At 50.1% G+C, this 24,179-nt stretch overlaps 1 protein-coding gene across 2 annotated transcripts; it reads left to right on the forward strand.

Annotated features, from left to right (window-relative positions):
* Positions 1-2,585: 2,585 nt before the first annotated feature.
* On the forward strand, positions 2,586-22,585 carry Pnpla3 (patatin like phospholipase domain containing 3). 2 transcript variants are annotated; one of them, XM_052748514.1, is made up of 9 exons: positions 2,586-2,858; positions 5,903-6,135; positions 7,730-7,795; positions 9,067-9,276; positions 11,429-11,489; positions 13,601-13,783; positions 15,358-15,490; positions 19,060-19,164; positions 19,366-20,553. In XM_052748514.1, the coding sequence occupies exons 1-9, from the start codon at positions 2,672-2,674 to the stop codon at positions 19,514-19,516; spliced, it is 1,329 nt and encodes a 442-aa protein (XP_052604474.1). In that variant the 5' UTR covers positions 2,586-2,671; the 3' UTR covers positions 19,517-20,553. The 2 variants fall into 2 exon arrangements, with proteins under 2 accessions (XP_052604474.1, XP_052604473.1); XM_052748513.1 differs by lacking the exon at positions 19,366-20,553 and adding an exon at positions 20,560-22,585 and having other exon boundaries at positions 2,588-2,858.
* The last annotated feature ends 1,594 nt before the right edge of the window (positions 22,586-24,179 follow it).

Here is a 24,179-nt window from a genome sequence, read left to right on the forward strand (position 1 = left end):
ATATTTATGTGTGTGTGAGTCTGCACGAGTATATGTGCATAAAAAACAAACAAAAAAAATTGAACCATCTCTGTAGCCCCGAAATAGTGAAGTTTAAATGTAAGTTATTTAACATAACTGAATATTAAAACTTTAATTATGTTTATCAAAATAAAAGTCTGTTCACACCTATTGTGTCTTCTCCTTCCTAGGCATTTAGTTTTTATAGTAAAGGCATCACAGTTACTATAATTACCATATGGACTCAAAGGCAATATGAACTGCTCTATAGGAAAGAGTGCCCCAGCCTTCATGCCCCGCGAGTGTCAATCAATCCCACAGTGTATGTTGACTTAAACACCCGAGCAGTAGGGAAATGAATGCTTTTTCTCTTGGGAAAGAATGCTTCATTATTCAAGCCTGAATAGCCTCCCTGTCATCATGGGGATCTGACACCTCATCCTGCAGAGCAGTGTGTGTGTGTGTGTGTGTGTGTGTGTGTGTGTGTGTGTGTGTGAGAGAGAGAGAGAGAGAGAGAGAGAGAGAGAGAGAGAGAGAGAGAGAGAGAGAGAGAGTCCAGCAGGGCACAGGGCAGGTCCTCTTACCATGGGCAGAACTGTCATTTGCTTTTTTGAGGGAACAGATGGTGAGATATGGAGAAACTCCCTGAGGCCAGAGTGGGGATCTCAGCACAGAAGGATAGCCAAGAAGGCAATGAGTGGCGAACAGGCCCTTTTATTTTTCTACAATTTAGAAAGGAGACCAAAAAAGGGATGTGGACAAAGGACATGTGAGTCTCAAGACAGGATGTAAAACTAATTTTTTTTTTCTAGTTTCAACTCTCATAGTTTTTCCCCTCCATAATGGACATAGGAATTCAACTCTCTGGGTATTGAAGTACCAAATAACCATTTTTGCATTGCAAAAGAGTTCAGCCTGTCCTTTGAGCAGAGACTGAATGGGGATATCTTTTTAATCCCACGGACCATTAGTGCAGTAGGAATTAGACATTACTAGTCACTGAACACATTGGTTGTGTGGACCCACTTCGAAAAAGTATTTTTAGAAGAAATTTGTTTCATGGGGTGAGGGATTTTATAACTTAAACTTTTTCTCTTTTTCCTTCTGCTTAAAATTGTATCAAATTATTCTACTATAGGGCTGGAGAGATGGCTCAGTGGTTAAGAGCCCATGTTGCTCCTCCAGAGGTCCTGGGTTCGATTCTTAGCACCCACATAGTGGCTCACAACTGTCTGTAACTCCAGTTCCAGGGGATCCAATGCCCTTTTCTAGATTCCATGGCCACCAAGCATGAAGTGGTGCACAGATATGCATGCATCCAATGAGTACACATTAAAATATTAAATATACATTTTAAATAAAAGATATTCTATTATAGAGTAATAAACAAATTATATTGCTATACATAAAATAAAATATGGTTTTTAGAATCTAAGCCAGCTGGTCAAAGATGCTTTCCGTCAGAAGCCTGAGCAGGCACAGACAAGACCAGAAATCATCTTGCTCCCAGTTCCCCCAACTCATGTCTTCATTAGCACCCTCCAATCACATTTTTTATTTTTTTTTTATTTTTTTTTTAATTTTTTTATTTTTTTTGGTTTTTCGAGACAGGGTTTCTCTGTGTAGCTTTGCGCCTTTCCTGGAACTCGCTTTGGAGACCAGGCTGGCCTCGAACTCACAGAGATCCGCCTGGCTCTGCCTCCCGAGTGCTGGGATTAAAGGCGTGCGCCACCACCGCCCGGCCACATTTTTTATTTTTAAGTGAAACTTTGACATGGAAACTTCAGGCCCTGCCTGGTGGTGGCATCCTGTTATCCTAGTTACTTAGGAAGCTGAGGCAAGAGAGTCAGAAGTTGTAGTCCAGGCTGGGGTAAAGACTGAATTCAAAGCCAACTGAATAACTAACTGAAGGAGCCAACATATCATAAGAAAAAGAGGCTGGGAATGCAGCGGTAGAGCGTTTGTCTAGCATGCAGGAGGCCCCTGGTTCAGTTCCTAGTACTGTAAAATTAAACAAGGGGCTAGAGAGATGGTTCAGTGGTTGAGAGACCAACTACTTTTTACAGAGGACGGGAGTTCGATTCCAAGCATCCACGCGATAGCTCACAACTGTCTGTAACTCCAGTTCCAGGGACTCTAACGTCCTCTTCTGGCCTCTCTGGACACTGCACACCCGTGGTGCACAGACATACATGCAGGCAAAATACACACGATAAAAAATTCCTTAGTATTTTAAAAGAAAAGAAAATCTCCTACCTCTCTCCATGAATTGAAAACGTACAGAAAGCAAAATAAATAACTGCAAAAACAGAAAACGTACAAGAAAATAAAGGAAACAATAAGTCCTTTTTAGATGGTGGCATTTCCTGTGTAGTAAAGGAAAGGAGAGAGTGTCACGGGCGGGCGTGCCCTCCAGGACCTGAAAGAAAAGAGCCACTTCTGTCCATCAAGCATCTAAGCCTAGGGTTTGGGAAAGCCCACGAGGGCGGGGGCGGGGCAGGGGCCCTGTACGCCCATTGGTCCTCCCATTGGCTTATTTGCATGGTCCGAGAGGGGCGGGGCCTTGGGTGACGTCATCCGAGGACTGCCTAGGTGGCTGCGGCTCCCTAGGCTCAGAGCTGCGCACCCGGAGCGGAGCTGAGGTGCAGCGCCACCCCGAGCGCCGAGCGCCATGTACGACCCGGAGCGCTGCTCGAGTCTGTCGTTCGCCGGCTGCGGCTTCCTGGGCTTCTACCACATCGGGGCCACGCTGTGTCTGAGCGAGCGCGCCCCGCACCTCCTCGGCGAGGCGCGCACGTTCTTCGGCTGCTCGGCCGGTGCACTGCACGCGGTCGCCTTCGTATGCAGACTCCCTCTCGGTGCGTTCACGGCCACCACCCAAGGCCCTGCGTGCGGGGAGGGCCTCTCCACCTAGGGAATCGGGGACACCTTCCGGGGTGCCTGAAGGAACCTGCCCAGAGAGCTTCCACCTTTCTCGGTGCCGTGGGGCCCGGCGTGGGATTTCGAGGGCGGGCGGCAGCGGGCACGCTGTGCACAGGAGACTCTTGAGCATCTTTTTCCCGGCCCGCTCTGGCGCCCTGGTTTGAAATGGGCCCTCCACTGGTCCTGCCAACTGGGCCATCCCGAATCAGTAGGGAAGAAGGTGCAGGGAGCAACGCAGGGGTCCTCCGGTCCCTGTCATCAGAGCCGCGAAGGGTTTGTCCTGTGTGTCTCTAGCTAATGTACCATGGTGGGTGCCGCCAGGAGGGGCAGAAGGTACCCAGACTTGAACCCTAGGTGGCAGTCCAGCCCTCTGGTCGCCTTGCGAGGTGACTGCTAGGGGTGGGGTGCGTGCGTTAGGAAAGTATTTGGAACCCTCCCTAGAGATTGGAATGGATTCCCAGACAGGTCCAGTTCCACCCTTTCCTGTCTTCACTGACCTGGGCCAGCCGCCCCTCCCAGATCAGTGTCACTGGCAGTGACATTCTGGGCATTTGAATCTTGGCCTAATTAAACATTTGCCCATGCGTGCATCCACGAGCAAGAGGAGGTGAATTTACTTCTCTCACCCCCTAAACTATTAGGGTGCGATGCCCTTCCCAGTGTCACAGCTGGATGCTTTTGAGATTGTGGGCAGGGTCTGGCTAAGTGCCCACGGGGAAGCTGCTGACACCCAAAGGTCCCTAGGTGGCACAATAATGCCCCTTATCAACCCTCATTGATCTGGGCCTCTTCAACACTTTACTCTTTGCTCAGCTGGCCAGAGCCAGCCGGGAGTGACTTTGGCAGGCACAGGAAAAGTTCCTGCTGATGAGCGGAGCTCTGCCATTGGATAGGATCAGTGAGCAGACCCTGAGCTGATGGGATTAGAAGACAAGCAGGTCTGGCTGGCTGTGTGCCTGCTTGTCTGTCTTCCCCAGTGAGGGAGGGAGACAAGAGCAAAGGTCAGAGAGAGTGGCCTCTGGAAAGGCTAGACCAGCCCAATGGCCATTGCACACCCGGGTTTCAGCACTGACCAAAAGCATTTCTTTTCTTCAATATATATATTTATTTAATGTATACGAGAGACCTATCTTCAGGGACACCAGAAGAGAGAATCAGATCTCATTATAGATGGTTGTGAGCCACCATGTGGGTACTTGGAATTGAACTCAGGACCTCTGGAAAAGCAGCCAGTGCTCTTAACCACTGAGCCATCTCTCCAACCCCCCAAAAGCATTTCTTACATGGAGGACTCTGGGCCCCCATATGGATGGATAATTATTGGGACAAGGTTTAAATGCATTGACCTCAGGAATCTGAAGTATGCCTACTTTCATATAGAGCAGTATTTCTCAACCTGTGGTTGCAACCCCTTGGGGGAATCGAACGACCCTTTCACGGGGTCGCCTAAGACCATCGGAAAACACAGATATTTACATTATAATTCATTACAGTAGCAAAATTACAGTTATGAAGTAGCAATGAAAATAATTTTATTGTTGGGGGTCACCACAACATGAGGGGCTGTGTTAAAGGTTTGTAGCATTTAGGAAGGTTGAGAAACACACCTAAGAAGGTGTTAGTAACTGCTCGGAAGACGGGGCAGCCTGTGACTGTCCTATGGTCACAGAGAGGCCAGAGCTACAGGTTATCTCTGGTGGGAGCTGCTAAGGTGCATTTTCCACAGTTTGTGACAGGCACAGGCCCTTGGGGCATCTGTGTTGGCTAGACTTGGCAGAAGAGGTGGTAGGATCTGGCAGTAGTGCGTAAATTCACTCTCAAGCCAGGCTCAGCAAGGGGGAGGGGTTTGCTGGGAGTCAGGGTTAGAGTTGGATCAGGAGAGGCTGGGATATGTCTGTCCTTGTGGAGTTCAGGATTTGCGCTGCTTGGGGCTGGAAGAGGTGGTTAGATATATAGTGCCAGGACAGAGTGGATTAGCCCAAGGGCTCCGGGCTGGAGAGTGAGGCCGGATGAAACGCGAATGTGCCATGCACCCACTGCAGTGTGGGAATTCTGGGCTCAAAGCCTAACGTGGAGACTAGCCACTTCAGCAGTCTTTTCTGGGTTGAGCATTTTATAGACGTCATTTTACTCAATCCTTTCTGTCTCCAAAAGCAAGTCAATTTTGCTCTCCTTGAAAATGGCAGTCTTAGTGGCTGGAGAGGTGTCTCAGTGGTTAAGATCCCTTACTGCTCTTGCAGAGGACTCGAGTTCAGTTCCCAGCACCCACTTTGCAACTGACGGCCACTTGTCACTCTAGGTCCTCGGAATGTGGCGCTCTCTTCTGGTCTCTGTGGACTCCGGCACACATGTGGTACACATAAGCTCACGCCCACACATGGATACAAATACATTAATTTTTTAAAAAAATTTTAAAGGCATCCTGAAGGATGGACAGGTGGCAGAGTGCTTTCTTCAGAAAGGGGTAGAGTTGAGAATAACATTTAGGTTATTCTCATTATTTATTATTTCTTCTGTATCTTTTAATGCCCAGTTCATTTGTGCCAAGGCTGGGGTGCTGATGTGTTGGTGGCTTGTGGCTTTGTGGACATGCAGGTAGGAGTTCTCACATACATAGGCTACTGGAAGACCTAGCTCAGCACCATCCATGAAATACACACCACACGCCATTCAGGCCAATCTTATATTTCCTAGTTGCTCCATTGAATAAAGTCAGACAAGGGTGAAATTGATTTTTTTTTGAGTCATACCCAGAATATCATCACTTTGTAATGACTGTAAGCCACTGTGACAGAGATAATATCACCTAGTAAATCTTTGGAATGTAGCCTCCTTGAATGTGCTCAATCATTACCAAAATACAGGGTGTGTTTTACGGTGTCTTAATTGGGACCAGCCACAGTTCAGGAGTTCTGTGTGGTTTCTGGTTTCTGGTCTCCAATATGATATCCTGTTCTGTGTGTTTGTCTTCTGTCCCCAGATCAGATCATGGAGATCCTCATGGACCTTGTGCGGAAAGCCAGGAGACGCAACATTGGCTCCCTCCATCCATTCTTCAACATTAACAAGTGCGTCCGAGATGGGCTCCAGGAGACCCTCCCAGACAATGTCCACCAGATCATTTCTGGCAAGGTTTACATCTCCCTCACCAGGGTGTCGGATGGAGAGAATGTGCTGGTGTCTGATTTCCATTCCAAAGATGAAGTGGTGGATGTAAGTCCTTTGCCTCTCTGGGTGTGGTCAAATGAAAAAGCAGTACGGGACTGTCATTGTCTCACTGGACCGGAACCATGTGAACACTGTACATCCAGCGAATTGGTCTGTAGCCGCTGGAAGCCCTACTATGTCAGCATTCTTTAATTCTCTTAATTTTTCCAGTGCTGGGGCTGGAAGATAGATGTAGGTGGACTTTTCTGTCCCTCCAACCAGCTCCCAAATAACCACAAAGAGACTTCTTATTAATTATAAAAGCTTGGCCGATAGCTTAGGCTTGTTTCCACCTAGTCTTATAACTTAAATTAACCTGTTTCTATTAATTTATGTGCTGTTGCATGGCTCATGGCTTGTTCCCTCTCCTGCATGTTCTGCTTCCTCTGCATCTAGTTGGCGACTCACCATGTCTCTGCTTTTCTGCTTCCCAGCATCCTCTCTGACCCCCAAATCCTGCCTAGCTATTGACTGTTCAGCTTTTTATTAAACCAATCCGAGTGACGAATCTTCACAGTGTACAAGAAGATTATTTCAAAACAGATAGGGCCTTGGGCATACCAGGCAAGTGCTCTGCTGTGCAGCCGCACCCTTACAGAAGTGTCTCTTCCTCCTTCAAGACTCAGAGAACTGGTCCTGGGTGTGCCTCACACCACAACCTATGCATGTTATGCAGTGAGGCTGGTTTTTTTTTTCTTTTTAATGAAGCTTCTCCCGAATGGCACCATTCTTATTTGCCTCTAGTTCAAGATCTAGCATAGAGAAGATAAGTTACCATATCAAAATGCCATTTTGGGCCATACACACACATACACATACACACACACACACACACACACACACACACACACACACATACACACAGGCTTTTTATAGTTCTTAAATGAATAACTGTGTTTGACTGAATGTGTTTCTATGAGGCTGCACATGTGGCCAGCAGCTTCATGCAATCTAATTTTCCACTTGACTTTTTTTTTTTTTTTTTTGGTTTTTTGAGACAGGGTTTCTCTATGTAGCTTTGCGCCTTTCCTGGAACTCACTCTGTAGACCAGGCTGGCCTCAAACTCACAGAGATCCACCTGGCTCTGCCTCCCAAGTGCTGGGATTAAAGGCGTGTGCCACCACCGCCCAGCTCCACTTGAATTTCTAGTATCTTCTGAACTGCCAACTCCTATCTGTTCTCAGTGGACACGGTGCTGTCCAGCACAGTGATTCTCAAAGTGTGGTCTGCGGGACCACTGGGTCCACATGGCTTCTAAATGGCTGCAGGAGAACCCCGAGGGAGGGCCCAGGTCTGTGCTTCCTCTAGCCCCTGGGTGAGATGCATGGTTCCAGCCCCTTATGCCACCGAGTCAACCACATGGTCAGCCTGGGGGATGAGGACAGAAGATTGAAGTGTGCAGGCAAATGGTTAAGGAGCCAGTATTGCTGATAAGACCCAAGGGCCTCAAATACAGGTGTTGAGTGCCAGTCATTAACCCAGGTGTTCAAAAGCCTAGTGTGTGCAGAGAGCCTTTCACTTGCGGGGCTCACTTGGGAAGTACAGAGGGCACAGGGAGGTGCTACACCCTGTGACTGTCCTGCCTCTTTGTCCTCACAGGCCCTGGTGTGCTCTTGCTTCATTCCTTTCTTCTCTGGCCTAATCCCTCCTTCCTTCCGGGGTGAGGTAAGTATACCTGTGCGGGGGTGGGGGGATGGGGGGGTGATGGGGAGGGTAATACAGTTGAGTGTTTGAGGCCTCCTTTGCAGTGACCTGGGCTCTGGCGTCCATGACTGTCTAACTGCAGAGCTGGGATCTTCTGCATTGAGGACAGAATCCATACCAGGCATCCCATAGGATTGATCCACAGACTCACACCCACCCCTGGAGTGTCTTCCACCTCCCTGTCTGCTGTCTGTTGGATACACTAGCCTGGCTCCCTTAATCTGCTCTTGAGCACCCTGGGGATCCTCCTGGTGGCCTAATTAAAGTATAAGATGCTTAGGAATTAAATTACTCTTGTAAGGTCGTTGATTTTCAGGGGGAATATAGGCTAGCTGTGTATTTCATTTTTTTAATCTTTTAGACAGGGTCTTACTATGTAACTTTGGCTAGAATCCTCCTAAGTACTGGGATTCAAAGGCAAGTGCAGCACACCAAGAGTGGAACAATCTACTTTTTTTTTTTTTTTTTTTTTTTTGGTTTTTTGAGTGTATGTGTGTGTACCACATGTGTGTCCTTTGTGGGCATAACCCAGGGAGCCTAGCTGCTAAGCACATCTTGGTTCCTGATACTGGTCTCCAGTCTTCTTGTGACGTAATGTAGGCATATGATCTTTCCAGAATTAAGTGGAAGGGACCCAGGAGCATCTTGGTGATGTCCCCTGACTTCCTAGAATGCTTTTCCTCAGGAAGGAGGGTCAGGAGTTCAAGGCTAGCCTTAACTACGTAAGACGGTCATGAGCATGGTGGCTTTCACAGATAATCCCAGCAATCGGGAGACTGAGGCAGGAGGATCATGAGTTCAAGGTTAACCACCCCCCCAAAAGAAAAATGTTACAGGAAACCAGGCTGGATTAAATATCTTGTCCCAGATCTCCCAAGCAGCAACGGGAGTCTGGATTTGAACTTGTGGCCATGTGTCTCCTGTGGGGGCAGGGTTCATATCACACTCTGTGCCCAGGACATATAGCACCCCTAGTTTATATAGCCCCTTTATGCACATAGAGACTCACCTATAGGTGTCTACCTGGCCTTAGGACTTGACAAGCACACATGGGGTGGACTCTCATCTCCATGTGTCTCTCTGCCTGGCACTTGTGCACAGTGGGCATCCTATGCCACAGCACACAGCAACCTTGAATGCCAGTCAGAAGCCATGGGAAGAGTGGTCCCTGGGCCACCATATGGACTGCAGTGTCTCAGAAAACAGTATCATCCATTCCATCTTCCTTACAGCGGTACGTGGATGGAGGTGTGAGTGACAATGTCCCCCTGCTGGATGCCAAAACCACCATCACAGTGTCCCCTTTCTATGGCGAGCATGACATCTGCCCCAAAGTCAAGTCCACCAACTTCTTCCAGGTGAATGTCACCAACCTCAGTCTCCGCCTCTGTACTAGGAACCTCCACCTTCTAAGCAGAGCGCTCTTCCCACCAGATGTGAAGGTGAGTGGGGTGCTGGGGTGCCGCTGTCTGCCTCCCGGATAGCTGGGGACACCTGTTAGTCCCTCCATGAGCCAACAGGAATAGACTGTGCCATGATGGTGACTCAGAAATGTTGCTGTCCTGGAGCTGGTTGTTGTCCCTCTGACCCACAGGCTCCGCTGGGGGTCACTTGGATTGACCCAGAGTTCAGACTCCACTTCCAAGAATTGGGGTCTAAAAAAATCAGGGCTGGGGGATGGTGTCTAAGTTTCTTTTCCTGTTGTGATAAAAAAAATATTTGTATATCCTGACAAGAGCAAGTTTTCTGAAAAGGTTTATTCAGGCTCACGTTTCAAGGGAAGTCACAGGCAGGAGCTTAGAGCGCTTGCTCACATCGAGTCCACGGTCAGGAAGTAGAGTGATGGATGTGTGCTACAACCCTGCTCTCCTTCTCTGCTTCCAAGATCCAGGATCCCAGCCAGGGAGTGGTGCCACCCACAGGGGGCGGCTCTTCCTACCCCAATTAACACAATCACGATAAACTCCCACAGGCATGTTCAGAGGCCCCTCTCCTAGGTGACTCTAGATTCTGTCAAGCTGACAATTGGCACTACCCACAGTAGGGTAGGAGGGGTGGTACATACCTGTATTCCAGCACCCAGAAAATTGGGGCAGGAGGATGGAGACCTTGAGATCAGCCTGAGCTACCTAAAAAGACCCTTCCTTTAAAAAAAAAAAAAAAAAAAAAAAAAAAAAAAAAAAAAAAAAGCTGAAGAGAGGGCTTGGCAGTTAAGAGCACTGGCTGCTCTTCTGGAGGTCCTGAGTTCAATTCCCAGCAACCACATGACAGCTCACAACCATCTATAATGGGATCTGATGCCCTCTTCTGGCAGGCATACAAGCAGACAGAGCACTCATACATAAAATACATAAATTACGTTTTAAAAAATGTTTAAAAACAAAACAAGTGGAGAAATGGCTTAGAGGTGAAGAGCATACTCTGTTCTTGTGGAGGATCTGAATTTGATTCCTAACACTCCCATCGGGCTCACAACCGCCTGTAACTCCAGTGCCTCTGGCTTCTGTGAGCCTCTGTATACATATGAACATACCTGTATAAATAATTAAAAACTAAATCTTAAATACACACACACACAACCAAGGCATGGTGCTGCGCTCCTTTAATCCCAGCTCTCAGGAGGCAGAAGCAGGTGGATCTCTGTGAGTTTAAGCCCAGGTTGGCCTATATATGGGGTTTCAAAACATCCAGGGTTAGAGAGAGAGAGAGAGAGAGAGAGACCCTGCCTCAAAAACAAACAAACAAACAAACAAACAAAATCATGGGCCCTCAAGTTGACTCAGTGTGTAAAGGTGCTTGCTGCCAAGCATGAGGACTGAATTCATTCCTGGGAACCCATATGGCAAGAGAAGGAACCCACTCCTGTAAATTGTCCTCTGACCTCTGTATGTACACATACACGCACATGCACACGCACACACACACACACACACACACACACACACACACACACACACGCACAATATTTTAAAATGAATCAGGGGCACTGCCCCAGACATTTGGGTTTTCTTCTTTTGTGATGCTGAGGATGGAAGACAGACAAGGAGCACTGCACTGAGCCACACCCCCTCAACCCTCACTGGTGGATTATGGGCAAGGCCTCACAGCTGAGCCATGCTCCCCCTAGCCCTCACTGGTGGATTATGGGCAAGAGCTACACTGCTGAGCCACGCCCCTGATCCAGAACTTTTTTTTTTCACTTTGGTTCCTAAACGTGATTCTGATTTGTACTATGGCAAGGAGCCACCAGACTCAGAGCTTCCCTTTCCTGATTGGTGTTATAGTGCAGCCACTGTGTAGACACAGGTGTCCTGAGAACTACTGATGTTGCTCACCAAGCGTGATGCTCGGCCATGAATGTCCAGGGACAGGTAGGGTAGTTCCGTGTTGGCTAGAGTGACAGCCCCAGGCCCCATCTGCCTGGAACATAGATCTTGCTGGCAGAGTTTCTGTGGAGAGGACATTGGAAATGAGACCTGGGGAAACCGAATCAGATGGGCCCTCTCAGGGGCCCTCCAAGCCTTGGATGTCCTTGGTCCTCTGGGGAGATGGCAGTCATGGTCCGTGTGGTTCACCTGCCTGATTTGCTCACAGGTGATGGGAGAGCTGTGCTTTCAAGGGTACCTGGACGCCTTCCGGTTCCTGGCAGAGAACGGTAGGTCTTGCCTGGGGGTGACTGCAGAGTCCTTCAGTTCTGTCACCCATTCTCATGGCCTTCCCCATAATCTCACTCTGCCCACTTCTCAGCCCTATGGGATAGGAAGCCTTTGCCCCTTTTATAGATAGGATGCAGGCTGGAGAAGAGAGGCCGGCCGAGCTGGGATTTGAACCTGGGCAGCCTGACACCACCCTAGGGCCCCTCCTCTGCAGGCCGCTTGTTTCTTTCTCTTTGAGCTCTTTTGTGAGCCTTTAGTGTAATGGGCTCAGGTGTGACAGGGTTTGGGAGCAGTTTCCGGATGAGGCCATCAGGATCTGGGCCCCAGCCCATGACGGGGCCCGCCCACTAGATGAGTCTTCTCCCTAAGAGGCCCTATACTTGAGTCATCCAAGCTCACCTAGGCGACCATGCTGGGCTGTGTATATGTAGTCACACAGTGGGATGGTATTTTGACATCATGACTTCCTTAGTTTACGCGGGCACATCCCACAGTCACACAGTGAGGAAAGCTGGTCCTTCTTAAAAAACATGTCCCTTGTCACAAGCTCGGCCTGGTAACGTGGACCTGTCATCTCAGCTACTCAGGAGGCTAAGGCAGAGGACTGCAGTTCAAGGCCTACCCTGGTTGCCAAATGAGCTCGAGACCAGCCTGGGCCACTTAGTGAGACCCTGATTTTTTAACAGTTCTTGAGATAGGGTCTCCCTAAAAAAGGCTGGGGCTATAGCTCAGTGCCAGTGTGCTTGCCTAGCATAGGGAGGGCACTGGGTTCAGTACCCAAGCCCGTCAGGAAAAGAAAGGAAGAGAAGGGAAGGGAAGAAAAAACAAGAGGGTTGGTAGAACATGTGCCTGGCGCGTGTGGGTTTGAAGCACATCTGTGGAGACAGGAGATGGTCCTTTTGTAAGGACAGACGTGTTCATCCACTCTGAAGGCCGCAGGGCCATGGCAAGCAGCCTCCACAGCCTCATGAAGAGGCGGGATGGGCATGTGGAAGGGCGGTGGCGAGCCGGCGGGGAGATCTAGGCTTCAGGCTGACCCTTGAGATCGTCAGGGCCTGAACAAGAGAAGGATGTCCTGGAGAGTGTGGGCCCTGGATGAGTAGGAGAGCTCGGGAGCAGAAGTCAAGGCCTGTGGCTCCCAGAGGTGGTGAGAGGAGGGCCCGTGGGGCTGGAGTGACACAGGGTGGGGACACTGAAGGAGGGACAAAGAGGGCAGAGGAAGTGTGACATGTGGACTTGGGAGCCACTGAGGGCTGCTAAAGTGAGTGAGGCAAGCCAGAGAGCTGCAGTATAGTGAGGGGAGCCAGTGCCCAGCACTCCACACAGGTGCAGATACACAGACATGCACACACACAGACACGCGCACACACGAGGGGTTGGCTACTTTATCCAAAATGCTACTCCATCTTGGGATTGGAGGACGTTGATTTGTTTCAAAAAAAACCCTTCAAGGTGTTGCTTCTCGGTTAGGCTGTTGGCCCAGACCTACAGTCCCAGGGCTGAGGCAGGAGGATTGCCACGTCAAAGCCAGCCAGAGCTATATCGTGAGACCTTGACTCAAGGGAAAGAAACAAGAATCACGAGAGAGGGAGAAAGACAGACCAGGACTAGATATGGCCCTGCCTGCCTCTCGGTACTTGGAAGCCGTATGGTGGAAGGGTGTCATCTTGGACACCAGACCTGGCTCTGCCGAGTAGTGGTTGTGGGACTCTGAATGAGTCTCTGCGCTTGTGTCTCCTGAGCCGACGAGTGGAACTGGTGATTCTGGTGGCTGTTGAATGGCCACGGGCCTGTCGGTCAGGGCCTGGGATTTGGAAAGTGCTCGGCCTGCGGGAGAAGAGTTATTTGTTCGGTGTAGCGTTTGACTTTGAAGCAGAGAGAATCCCACATATCTAGAGAGTGAGCGAGTGAGTGAGGCAGGAACCACACTCCCATCTGCCTGGCTGCACGCACGGCACGTCTAGTTTTGATGTGTCCTGTGTGGGATTATAGCAGGCGTGAAGTTGCTGTGTTGGCTCGCCTTCCCCTGCCACCTGGGGCTGAGTGTGGCTGGGTAAACAACAGCGGTCTCCCATCTCTACCCTCATGGGCATCTCCCTGTTCTTTGCAGGCATCTGTAATGGGCCACAGCCTGGCCTGAGTCTGTCCTCAGAGGAGACCGAGTCAGAAGCCACGCCTCTCTGCCCGGAAAACAGCAGCCTTGTGGGGGACAAGCTTCCAGCCAGTCTGTACCTTACAGCTGTGCCCTGGGATGAGAGCATCCAGGAGACCTTGTCCCCCCAGCTCAGCACAGGTACTGCTATACTGGGGCGGGATGAGACTAAGGTGTGCCAGTCGATGGTCAGTGTAAGCAACTGGGCCACTTGCTGTGTGTGAGGGGAAAAGGTGACGCTTTTCCAGCAAGAAGCCTCTGGGATTATGGGGACAGGCCATAAGGACATCTCCATCTACTGCACAAGCTGGCCACTGTACCTAGAGGTCATGATCAGGAGGAACGCTGATCCAGTTGAGCCCAGGTTACCCACACAAGCTCCAGCCCAGCAGCCAGGCCCAGGCCCATCCTGCCAGGCTGCCTCCCTACTGGCTCCAACTCTCATTAGAGCCATAGATATGAGGGAGGACCTGGGATCCAGCCTCTGTCTCCCGACTCTTCATTCAGAATGCCTTTGGGGGGTCACAGTTGTCCATTTGTCTCTCCTTAGCTCCCTCGTTCTTCAGCCACCATTTTTTACCTCCATGTGATGTATTTATGCTGTCATTGGCTGTCGAGTGGACAATGACATGTTGTAAATGTTTGTGCCCCTCAAAATTCCTGTGCTGACAGCCTAATGTGGTAGTGTCCTTAGGAGGTGAAGCCAGGAGGATCAGGGGTTCAAGGCAAGCCTTGGCCACAGAGTGAGTTCTGAGTCAGCCTGGGCTACATGAGACCCTATCTCAAGAACACAGATGATTCTCACACTGAAATCCAAGCTCCTAAGGGGATGTGGTGTTGGGAGGCAAGCATTGGGACAACTCCTGGGGGCAGGGCCTTCCAAATGAGATTGGTGCTGTACAGAGGGCCAGGAAATATCCTCCGGTACTTCGGCCCACAGAGGTGCTATCTATGACCTGGGCCCTCACCGGACACCAGTGTCTGCTGACACCTTAACACTTGGCCTTCCGGCATCCAACTCTGTGAAGAGTCACCATTTGTTGTTTATAGGAGTTGCTGAGTAACTGCAGCATGTGACCGTGGTCTGGTGTGCCAAGTCAGACAGACTAGCCCACAAACAGCTTCCAGCCAGGCCCGAGAGAGACTCAGCCATGAATGGAACCCAGTGTCTGTCCTTCAGGCAGTAGCTGTTCAGTGGGTGGTGTCAGGAGGTCATCAGGGGGATCAAAGGTCAGGCTACAGGAAGCAAGAGGCAGCGGAGGAGAGGAGTGTGGCCAAGGGTGGCTGGGAAGCTGTGTGCACCCTCATCTGGAAACATGAGAGAGCCAAAGGCCTAAACATGTGCCGGCAGAGGGGAGGGGGGAAGGTGGGAGGGAGAGATGGAACTCTTTTCCATGTGTTCTTTTCTCTCCGAGACTATCTCACTGTGTAGCCCACACTGGCCTCCAACTTGAAATCCTCCTGCTTCAGCTTCCCAAGGGCTGGGATTAGAAGCCCGAACCATCAGACTTGGCTGGTGTTTGACCTCGCACCACCCTGGCTGTGAGAGGAACACCTCACAAACCGCAGTGTGTCCCGTCTGAACTGCTGCCCGGCTGTCGGCTCCAGGCTTCCTCTCTTTCAAAGCTGGTCTGAGCCCTACTGGGCAGAGGGGCTTTGAATCCTGGTATTCTCAGGAGCCATACAGATCTGTGGTTCCAAATTGCTCTTTTCAGCTCTGAGTGAAGCGATTAAGGACAGAGATGGCTACCTGAGCAAAGCCTGCAACCTCCTGCCCATCAGAATTCTGTCTTACATCATGCTGCCCTGTACTCTGCCTGTGGAGTTGGCCATTGCTACAGTCCACAGGTAAGCATCGAGGCCTGCTGTGACAGTTCAGTGAGCTGACAGTGGCTTCGGCCCAGGCGGGCTGTATGTGTCACAAGATGGAGCCCTGGGAGAGGCCCCCCTTCCTTCAGCCATGGCTATCTGCAACATGGTGTAAGCTCTGAAGCCATCTGCAGACTCATAGAGCTGGCCATGGCCTTAACTAGGCCCTAGTCCAGCCATTCATGATCCCCTGGGGAAACTGAGGCAGGGAGAGGTAGAGGCCACAACACTATGGTCACTGAGCTGGTGAGGAGGAAGGCCAGGCCTAGAGGCAGGTCCTTGCTGTCCTTGGGCCTGTCTTTAGAATCACAGTATTGAGCTGAGAGGCCCGTTCCCTCTGGCCATGGTTGGATGCTGTAAGTCAGAGTCAGCAGTTAGGAGACAGAAGTGAGGTGGCCTGGAACTTGGGGCTCCCACTCAAACAGCACAGTGGGGCAGCAGCTCAGCTCAGCCATCAGACTGTTCTGGCTTAACACCTAGCTGCACCCCTTCCACAGCTGTGTGGCCCTGGACTAATGAATGTACCTCTCTGCACCTCAGCTTACCTTTGAAGAAATAGAGGTGAGCCTGCCTGGGGCAGAGGATAATCAGAAGGCCTAGTGAGGTCCTGCGTGTGGCATGTGCCCACATGTTCAGCTGGCAACAGTGATTTGTTTTTAGGCTGACATCCTTTACTCAAGATGCTTAGGAGCAAAGTGTTTGAGACTTCTGAGGATTTGGTTTTGCTGTTGTTGCTTTGGAATTCTGGGTATTTGCATAGGCTTACCAGTTAAACTAGTTCAAACAGGTTAAAAAAAATCAGAAATGTTTTGAGCATCATGCCAATACTCAGAATGTTTCAGATTTTTATCCTGGGTGTGGTGGTACACACCTGTGGTCCTAGCACTCTGAATGGAGGCTGAGGCAGGAAGAGCAGGAGTTCAAAACCACCCTGGGTCACAGCGTTAGTTAAGACTAGCTTGGGGTACATATAGAGAGACCCTGTCTCAAAAACAGAATGTGCCTGGGCATGTAGCTCAGTGGTGGAGTGGGTAGTTAGCGTGGTTCAATGCCTCAGTCCCAGTACCACGAGGAAGGAGAGAGAGGAGAGAGGGGGGAGGAAGAGAGGGAGAGAGAGGAGGTGAGGAGAGAGATGGGGGCTGAGAGGGAGAGAGGCATCATCTGGATGTTCTGGCTGTGCCATTTGCCTTGGCCCTCTCCTGGTGTCCTTGTCCTGTCTCATCTGGACTGGTGCTCCAGGGCCACCACACAGCCCTGCCCTTCCATTTCCTAGGACCCTGTTTCTCTCTCTCTCTCTCTCTCTCTCTCTCTCTCTCTCTCTCTCTCTCTCTCTCTCTGTTTTTTGAGACAGAGTTTCTCTGTGTAACAGTCCTGGCTGTCCTAGAACTCACTCTGTAGACCAGGCTGGCCTCGAACTCAGAGCTCCTCCGGCCTCTGCCTCCTGAGTGCTGGGATTAAAGGTATGTGCCACCCCGGCTGGGCCCTGTCTTTTTCTTGGTGTTCTCGATAGTTTTGCCGAAGCGGAGCCACACCAAATCCCTAAGGAAACTTCTGCTGGCCTCCCTAGAACCTCCACTGTTTTCTACTTCTGACTGCTGGGCAGCTGCTCAAAGACCTGCAACCCACAGTCTGTCCTCTCGAGTCCCAAGCCAGGCTTTCATGGGATTCCTCATGAGGAGTCCACTTCCACCTGGTTCTCCTCCTCTGTGGCTGAGTGGCTTTGTCTTTCTGGCCCTTCTGGGCTGGTCTTTCATTCCACCTACTGTCACTTTCTCAGGCGAAGCCTGGCTCTCCTGTGGTTTGGGGACTGGACTTTCTGGAATTATGTCTGTAATTCCTTCTTTTCCATGGCCATTGCTCCCCTTTTCCTGGGGCTCTTGTGAAAGCCTTGTCTCTGGGTTGGATTCCGGACTCGGGAACTTTCTCTTTTCTGCATTTTTTCAGACCTTTCACTTTTGGCCTCCAATCTGAAGTCTCCTCACATTTGCCTTCCAGTCCCATTCTTCGGGTTATTTTTGTTTTATTTGGTTTGGTTTTGGTTTTCAAGACAGGGTTTCTCTGTGTAGACCAGGCTGGCCTTGAAATTAGAGATCCACCTTTTTCTGCCTCCTGAGTGCTAGGATTAAAGGTGTGCACCACCACCACCCAGCATTTTCTCTGGTTTTAACATTAGCAGCATAAGTCAAGCATCTGTGCGAGTACTCATGAAGGCCACAGCCTATGTGTGGAGGTCAGAGGACAACTTTCCAAAGTTGGTTCTCTCCTTCCATTGTGTGGGTCCTGGAAATCAAACTCAAGGTGTCAAACATGGCCCAAAACATCTTCACCCTGTGAACCATCTCTCTGCCCCGTGTGTACAAACTTCTGAGCCAGAATTTTAACTCCGAAGCCCAAGCTAGCCTGGAACTTACTGTGTAGACCAGACTGACCTTGAACTCAAGTCAGCCTTCTGCCTCAACCTCTCATGTGCTTTCAGGGTGTCAGGCATGATTCACCCCCCAACTCGCACCCCACTTATGTTATTTTATGGTCACCAGCACAGCTCCCAGGCAGTGACTAATGCTGACCAGCCCACTCCTGCAGGAGGCAGGTCTCCCTGGAGGGCTACCTCCTCGTCTTTCCTGGATGCTTGGATATGCCACCAAGTTTTACAGTTGTACTGGTGCTCGGCAATGTCTGGCTTCCTCCCCTTCTGGCTGAGGCTACAGAATCTCTTAGGCGAGTCAGCCACTCACAATTGCAGCCCAGCTACTTGGGAAGCTAAAAAGCCCAGGAGGTCTAGGCCAGCCAGACAAGAAAACAAGACCCTGTGTGAAAAGAAATAAATGGAACCCAGGTCTGCCTCCGTGCTTCTCTATCTGCTCCACGGCAAACCTGCCATTTGGGTAGGTCTGCTCACACACCTCTGGGTAGGACATGCAGCAAGCTAGAGTCCTGTGTGCATCCCCTGCATTTCCATTTTAGCACCCTGCAGCAGCCCCACCTCCAGTTTCTCCATCAAAATCCCTGGGCAGCTTTAATGATCTAGTGACCCCCTGTAGAGTGGGCCTCCTGTTCTGGGCTGGCACTCACCAGCAACCTGCCTCTTGCCAGAGCCTACGAATGTCTTTGGCCCCCATGGTACTACCATTGGGTTCATGGTGTCCATGAACAGCTAGCCTCTGTGGAGAGCCAAGGCCTCAGCCAGCACTTGCCATCAGCCCTTGAGGAATTAGGTCGACTGACCCCACCGAGCTGAGGCCTTCCGCATTCATTCCTGGGAGTTTTCTGGAAGCCTGAATGGCCTGGTTTGCTTTACGGATTTTAGAAGGTTCACTGATGTGGTGACAGCCAGATCCGCCTTAAAGAGCTTATCCGGTCGGGGTTAGACGTGACAGTGGCAGCTCGTGTGGATGAAGGCTACCGTTGGGAGATGGGTGCTTTTTATTGACTTTTCTTCTGGTTTGTCTTCAGACTGATACAGTAAACCCGTGTGCATGTGATAGGTGTGCATGTGTGTTTATATGTGCAGTGCATGCACGGTGGTGTCCTTGGCTTCCTTCCCGCAGGTTAGTGATGTGGCTCCCTGACCTCCCTGATGATATCCAGTGGCTGCAGTGGGCGACCTCCCAGGTGTGTGCCCGAGTGACGATGTGTCTGCTCCCCTCAACCAGGTAAATAATTTGGCCCAGGGTATGTGGGCCAGATGGGCATCCCTGTTGTTCCCAGAGCTCCACCTGAAGTTAACCTTTGGGGTTCTGACAGGAGATTTAAGTTTAAACAGAGGTATGCTAAGAGTTCTAGTCATAGTGTGGTCCTGTCCACTGCTGTCCGGCTCCAGGCTCTCCTCCAAGATTCTGGCCTTCTCTCCTCAGCAGGAGACTCCTGGGGAAATCCCAATTCCTTGGCCTTCACTGTTTCAAAGGTCTGAGAGCCACAGGAAGGAGCACCCTTGTCCCTTCAGAATGCTTCTCTCCTGTCAGAACCACTACAAGGTTTCTGCCCAGGCCACATGCAACATTCTAGGAACATCTGACTTGGTGATAAGGAGTTTGCCCTTTTGTGCAGGGCGCATCCTGAGGGAGGCCTTGACTCTACCAGATAGATACCCCAGGACATCTGCTGCCCTGGGGGTCCTTCACCTAGGCTGTGAAGGGAGAGGAATGACAGAGTGGAGACAGAAAGGAGGAGCTGTGGGCTCAGGGGACAGAGGAGATCAAGGTACTGAGCAGCATTGTTGTGCCTGTGGGCAGGACCCCTGGCAGCTTGAAGAGGGGGGCAGTCCCAGTGACTTATGGGAAGTGGGTCCAGGAGGGGCACCTTGATGGGACAGCATGCTCCTGTGAAGGAAGCCCATGGTCCAATTGAGGGCTTGTTAATGGGTGAAGCTGTGGATATCCACGGGGGATGTTCAGGCAGTGGAGAAGGCCACAGGCTTAGGAGATGGGGACTGTCACCTCAGCACTGAAGGCAGGAAGAAGCTCTGGCTCTGGGCTGCCCCTGCAATGACCAAGTATGTGATGGTGATTTGATGCCTGGCACCATCCTCCCTGTACCTGATAGGTTTGGGGTGGGGAGTTCAAGAGGACACCGAGATAGATTACTGGCGAATAAGGTGTTTATTACAAGTTATTAATGCCATGGACAGACAGATGGACAAGGGGGCAACAGTGTGGTGGGGGCTTTCAGGCCCAGCACCAGAGACAGACAGCATGGTGGGGTCTTTGAAGAGACTCTAAGCCCACATAGCAGAGGAGGGACCCCTCTTAGATCTTTTGAGGCTGAGGGAGGTTCACAGCAAGAGTCTGCAGCCAGGCTCTTTGACTCCCAGGCAGGAGGCAGGGAAGGGGATGGAGAGCAGGATGTGACATCCCTTTGATGTTGTAGACTCACTTCTCAGGTGGAATACCGTGCCCCAGCAAGCAAGGATTCAGTGTCCCAGGAGGTTCCTGTGAAGATCTTCGAGAGGAGACCTGAGCAGAGGCTGGGTTCTAACCAGATTCCGACAGTACTGGAGGCTCAGAGCCTTGGGAAGGGCCTCCAACCTTACTTCCTTCTTTTCCATTCAGATCCCAGGCATCCAAGAGTGACCATGGAATACCCAAGCATGGACACCACTCATCGCTACACAAACCCCAGTGCAGCTCTGCTGGTTTGTAAATTGCTGGTCTCTCTGCTTCCCATGAACTTGGACATTCCCCCTGTGGATGGTCCAGGAGGGGCCAAAGCTGAGGCCACCTTGCCTTCCACCCCAAAGCCCAGCTTGACCTTCAGCTGGAGCAACGGTGTCTGGATGGTGGGAGGGTGGGTGGGGGTGTCATACTCTCTGTTATACAGTAGGAAGGGTTCTGTTGCTTGTGGAGGTGTCTAGGAAATTACTCTCCAGGAGCTGAGCCCCTGGGTGCTGTGTGGTGACCTCATGCCTCTGACCCCAGGATGACAGGATCTGGGCTAAATTGGTAGTTTAGAGAAATCAAAGGCAAAGATTTGGTCTTCAGAAAGCCACTTTTGGTCTGGGTGAAGTTGGTGCTTGGGAGCTCACCCAGAGAGGAGGCTCCACTGTCTCTCAGCCTGTGAATGATCTGGGATGCCAAGGGCAGCAGTGTTTGGAAACGGGAATTCAAACTGGGCGATCTCGTAAGGAAAATTGTTGGAGAAGTGTAATGGGATGGGATGTGGCTGTCCCTGAGAAGTAATACAAGATAACTTATTACATTCAAGGACACCATTGGCTCTTACTAAAATAGTTTATAAAGAATTTTATATAGGGCTGGAGAGATGGCTCAGAGATTAAGAGCGCTGGCTGCTCTTTCAGAGGTCCTGAGTTCAACTCTCTGATCCACATAGTGGCTCACAACCATCTATAATGAGATCTGGTGCCCTCTTCTGGCATGCAGGCATACATGCAGGCAGAACACTATATATACAATAAATAAATAAATCTTAAAAAAAAAAGAACTTTGTATAAACACACATATGATCAGTGAGCTGTGAAGAGAATTAGCCTTAAAATAACATCTCTTGTATGTGGGGGCAAAACAACACAGGTAGGAAGCGCAGTGGACCTCTGCCTCTGCATCCTCAGCCTGGCTTGCTTTCTCCACTGTTTCCAAATCTCTGTACTGTCACCAACCACCACTGCCTCTCCCGTCTGCTCCACCAGCCTTAATGGGGATAGGCATCCACTTTTCTCAGGTGTGTGTATGCTGCGGGTATGATGTGTTTCCTGTAATTCACATATGAGATTAGAACATAAAAAACAAACAAAGCTCGAAACAAGGACCTGCTCATACTCCTGAGCATTGGCAGTGAAGGTATATGTCTCCCGTGTTGGAGTTTCCTGGAGTCCTAGTGAACCCCAGGTTCACACAATCATCACACCCTGGTGCACATACTCTCAGCAGGGTTGATCCTGATTGGACAGGGGATGACTCTGGGGGGAGAGAATGTGGTTCAGAGGTAAAGCTTAGCTCTAGGCTACCCAGAAGAAAGACTGTGGAAAGAAGACAAGCTGGGAATGGGGACATGGCTCAACTGGCAGAGTGCTTGTCTAGCATGCATGACGCTGTGAGTCCAGTCTCAGCACCATATAAGCTGTGGTGTGACAGGCAAACATATCCCAGCACTCCAGCTGAAGAGCAAGACGGTCAGAGGTTCAAGGTCAGCCTTGGCCGTTAGAGGTCAGCCTTGGCTAAGTGAGACCCTGCCTCAAAAAGACAAAAAATAAACAAACAAACCAAAAATGGCAGGAGCTTCCTTTGCCCTGCCTTGAGCTGCCCCTTTCTGGAAGTTTCTCATCAGCAGAGAAGAATATTCCTGCCACCCTAGCAAATAAAATTCCTGCTGGTTTGGAGCCCTGCACTGTCAGGAACACCCGGAGTGGAGAAGTTACCATTGGGCGGGGAGCTACGTCTTGACCTGCTAAGCAGGTAGCAAAGCTCATTCATTTGTTAAAAACAAGTATGGATGTGTTTATGCAAATGAGTGTGTCCACAGGACTGAATGGAAACACCAAAAATACCCACAACTGTTAAGGGAAAAGGGTTCATAATCAACGTGAAAAAAACAATAAATATGATTTTTTTAAAAAATGTACCTTCAGTCTCTTCTGCCTCTCTCCTCCTACAGTCAAAAGGGCCTGTGGGGAAGCTTTCTCTATAGGTTTGTGTCCTCTCCTCTAGGCCTGCATGCTAGATGTTCTCCACACTGCAAAACATGACTGGGGTGTTGCTATATAGCCCAAGCTGGTCTAACTCTGTGGCCCAGGCTCACCTGGAACCCTCCATTCTCCTGCAGCAGGCTTCCCAGTGTCATGCTCACACACACACACCACCACCCCCAGCCTAGAATGTGCGTTTTTAGTAACCACTGGGAAAGGACCATGGTGACAAAGGAATGGGTGAGTATGACACTCTTAGGCCACAGATGAAGCTAGTGTGGAAGCCTTGAAAACTACATGAGCACTCCCAGGGGGCACAGCCAAGAAGGGCATCCAACAAAGGGGCAACCTGAACAAAAGCTTAGATAATGGGCAGAGTGCTCAAGTGAGTCACCCTCAGTTTACCTCAGTGTAATCATGATACCACAGACTTATTGACTGAGCCAGACGCTGTTCTAAGCTCCAAGAATAAGGGAGCAGAGGAGTGACAGTTTCCTGGTGAAGGACTACAGATCCCAGCTTCCCTTGTGGACTATGACTATAAGGAGCTGCATTCCATCTCCCCCTGTAGCCATCTTGGACATCCAAACACGTAGGTGACAAAACACTCTCTCATTGTGAATAAACATGGTCCCACCTAAGGTCAGACCAAACCTCTCTTTCTGCCTTCTATCTACAGCTGCTTTTGTTGTTGTTGTTGTTGTTTTGAGACAGGGTTTCTCTATGTAGCCCTGGCTGTCTTGGAGTTCACTCTGTACACCAGGCTAGCCTCGAATTCAAGAGATTCATCTGCCCAGCTTACAGCTGCTTTTTAATAATCTATCGGGGGAGGACATGTGAGGGCTAAAGTTATGTTTTAAGTTTAAATTATTGTCCTTAAGAGATCTATAAAACAAAAATGCTTCTAACCTGTAAGCCCCACTTGCCCAAGGACAGATAACTTCCTGGAATGCTGGGGGATGTTTTCCATATAAGATAACAAGCCACATATTTCCACTTCTGTTAACAGGTTTAGTTGCCCCAACTGAACAGGAGGCCTTGATCACACGTAGGTAGATGAGAGGTACGTAGGCAAGAAGTACCTCAGGATGTATGCTTGCCATTGGACTGGATGAAGGCAGGAAGTATATAGTGGGGTTTGCCTTTATTAGCTTCTGTCTAATGCAATTTGGTGCCATAGGCTAGGAACACGGTATGGGCCTGGCCAGTGTCTATAGTCGTGCCCAATATTCAGTAATACTCACAGACAGCTCACAGTTGTCTAATGCCACTCACTGCCATCACCGGATGGGCTCTATTCATCTTTTTAAAACTATGAATCTGGCCGGGTGATGGTGGTGGACGCCTTTAATCCCAACACTCAGGAGGCAGAGGCAGGAGGATCTCTTTGAGTTCGAGGCCAGCCTGTTCTACAGAGAAAGTTCCAGGACACAAGGCAGCCAAGGCTACACAGAGAAACGGTGTCTCAAAAAACCAAAAAAACAAAACAAAACAAACAAAAAACCACACAACAACAACAAAATTCGGGGG

The sequence above is a fragment of the Peromyscus californicus genome, unplaced genomic scaffold (assembly GCF_007827085.1).
Source record: "Peromyscus californicus insignis strain IS unplaced genomic scaffold, ASM782708v3 Scaffold_20__1_contigs__length_68692818, whole genome shotgun sequence".
Taxonomy (NCBI): domain Eukaryota; kingdom Metazoa; phylum Chordata; class Mammalia; order Rodentia; family Cricetidae; genus Peromyscus; species Peromyscus californicus.

What these genes read in the sequence shown, in the direction of transcription:
- Pnpla3 (XM_052748514.1), top strand. Translation starts at nt 2,672, where the DNA reads ATGTACGACCCGGAGCGCTGCTCGAGTCTGTCGTTCGCCGGCTGCGGC. An exon ending in CCAAAGATGAAGTGGTGGAT is followed by an intron (nt 6,136 to 7,729) that starts GTAAGTCCTTTG and finishes TTGTCCTCACAG; the next exon opens with GCCCTGGTGTGCTCTTGCTT. An exon ending in TCTTCCCACCAGATGTGAAG is followed by an intron (nt 9,277 to 11,428) that starts GTGAGTGGGGTG and finishes ATTTGCTCACAG; the next exon opens with GTGATGGGAGAGCTGTGCTT.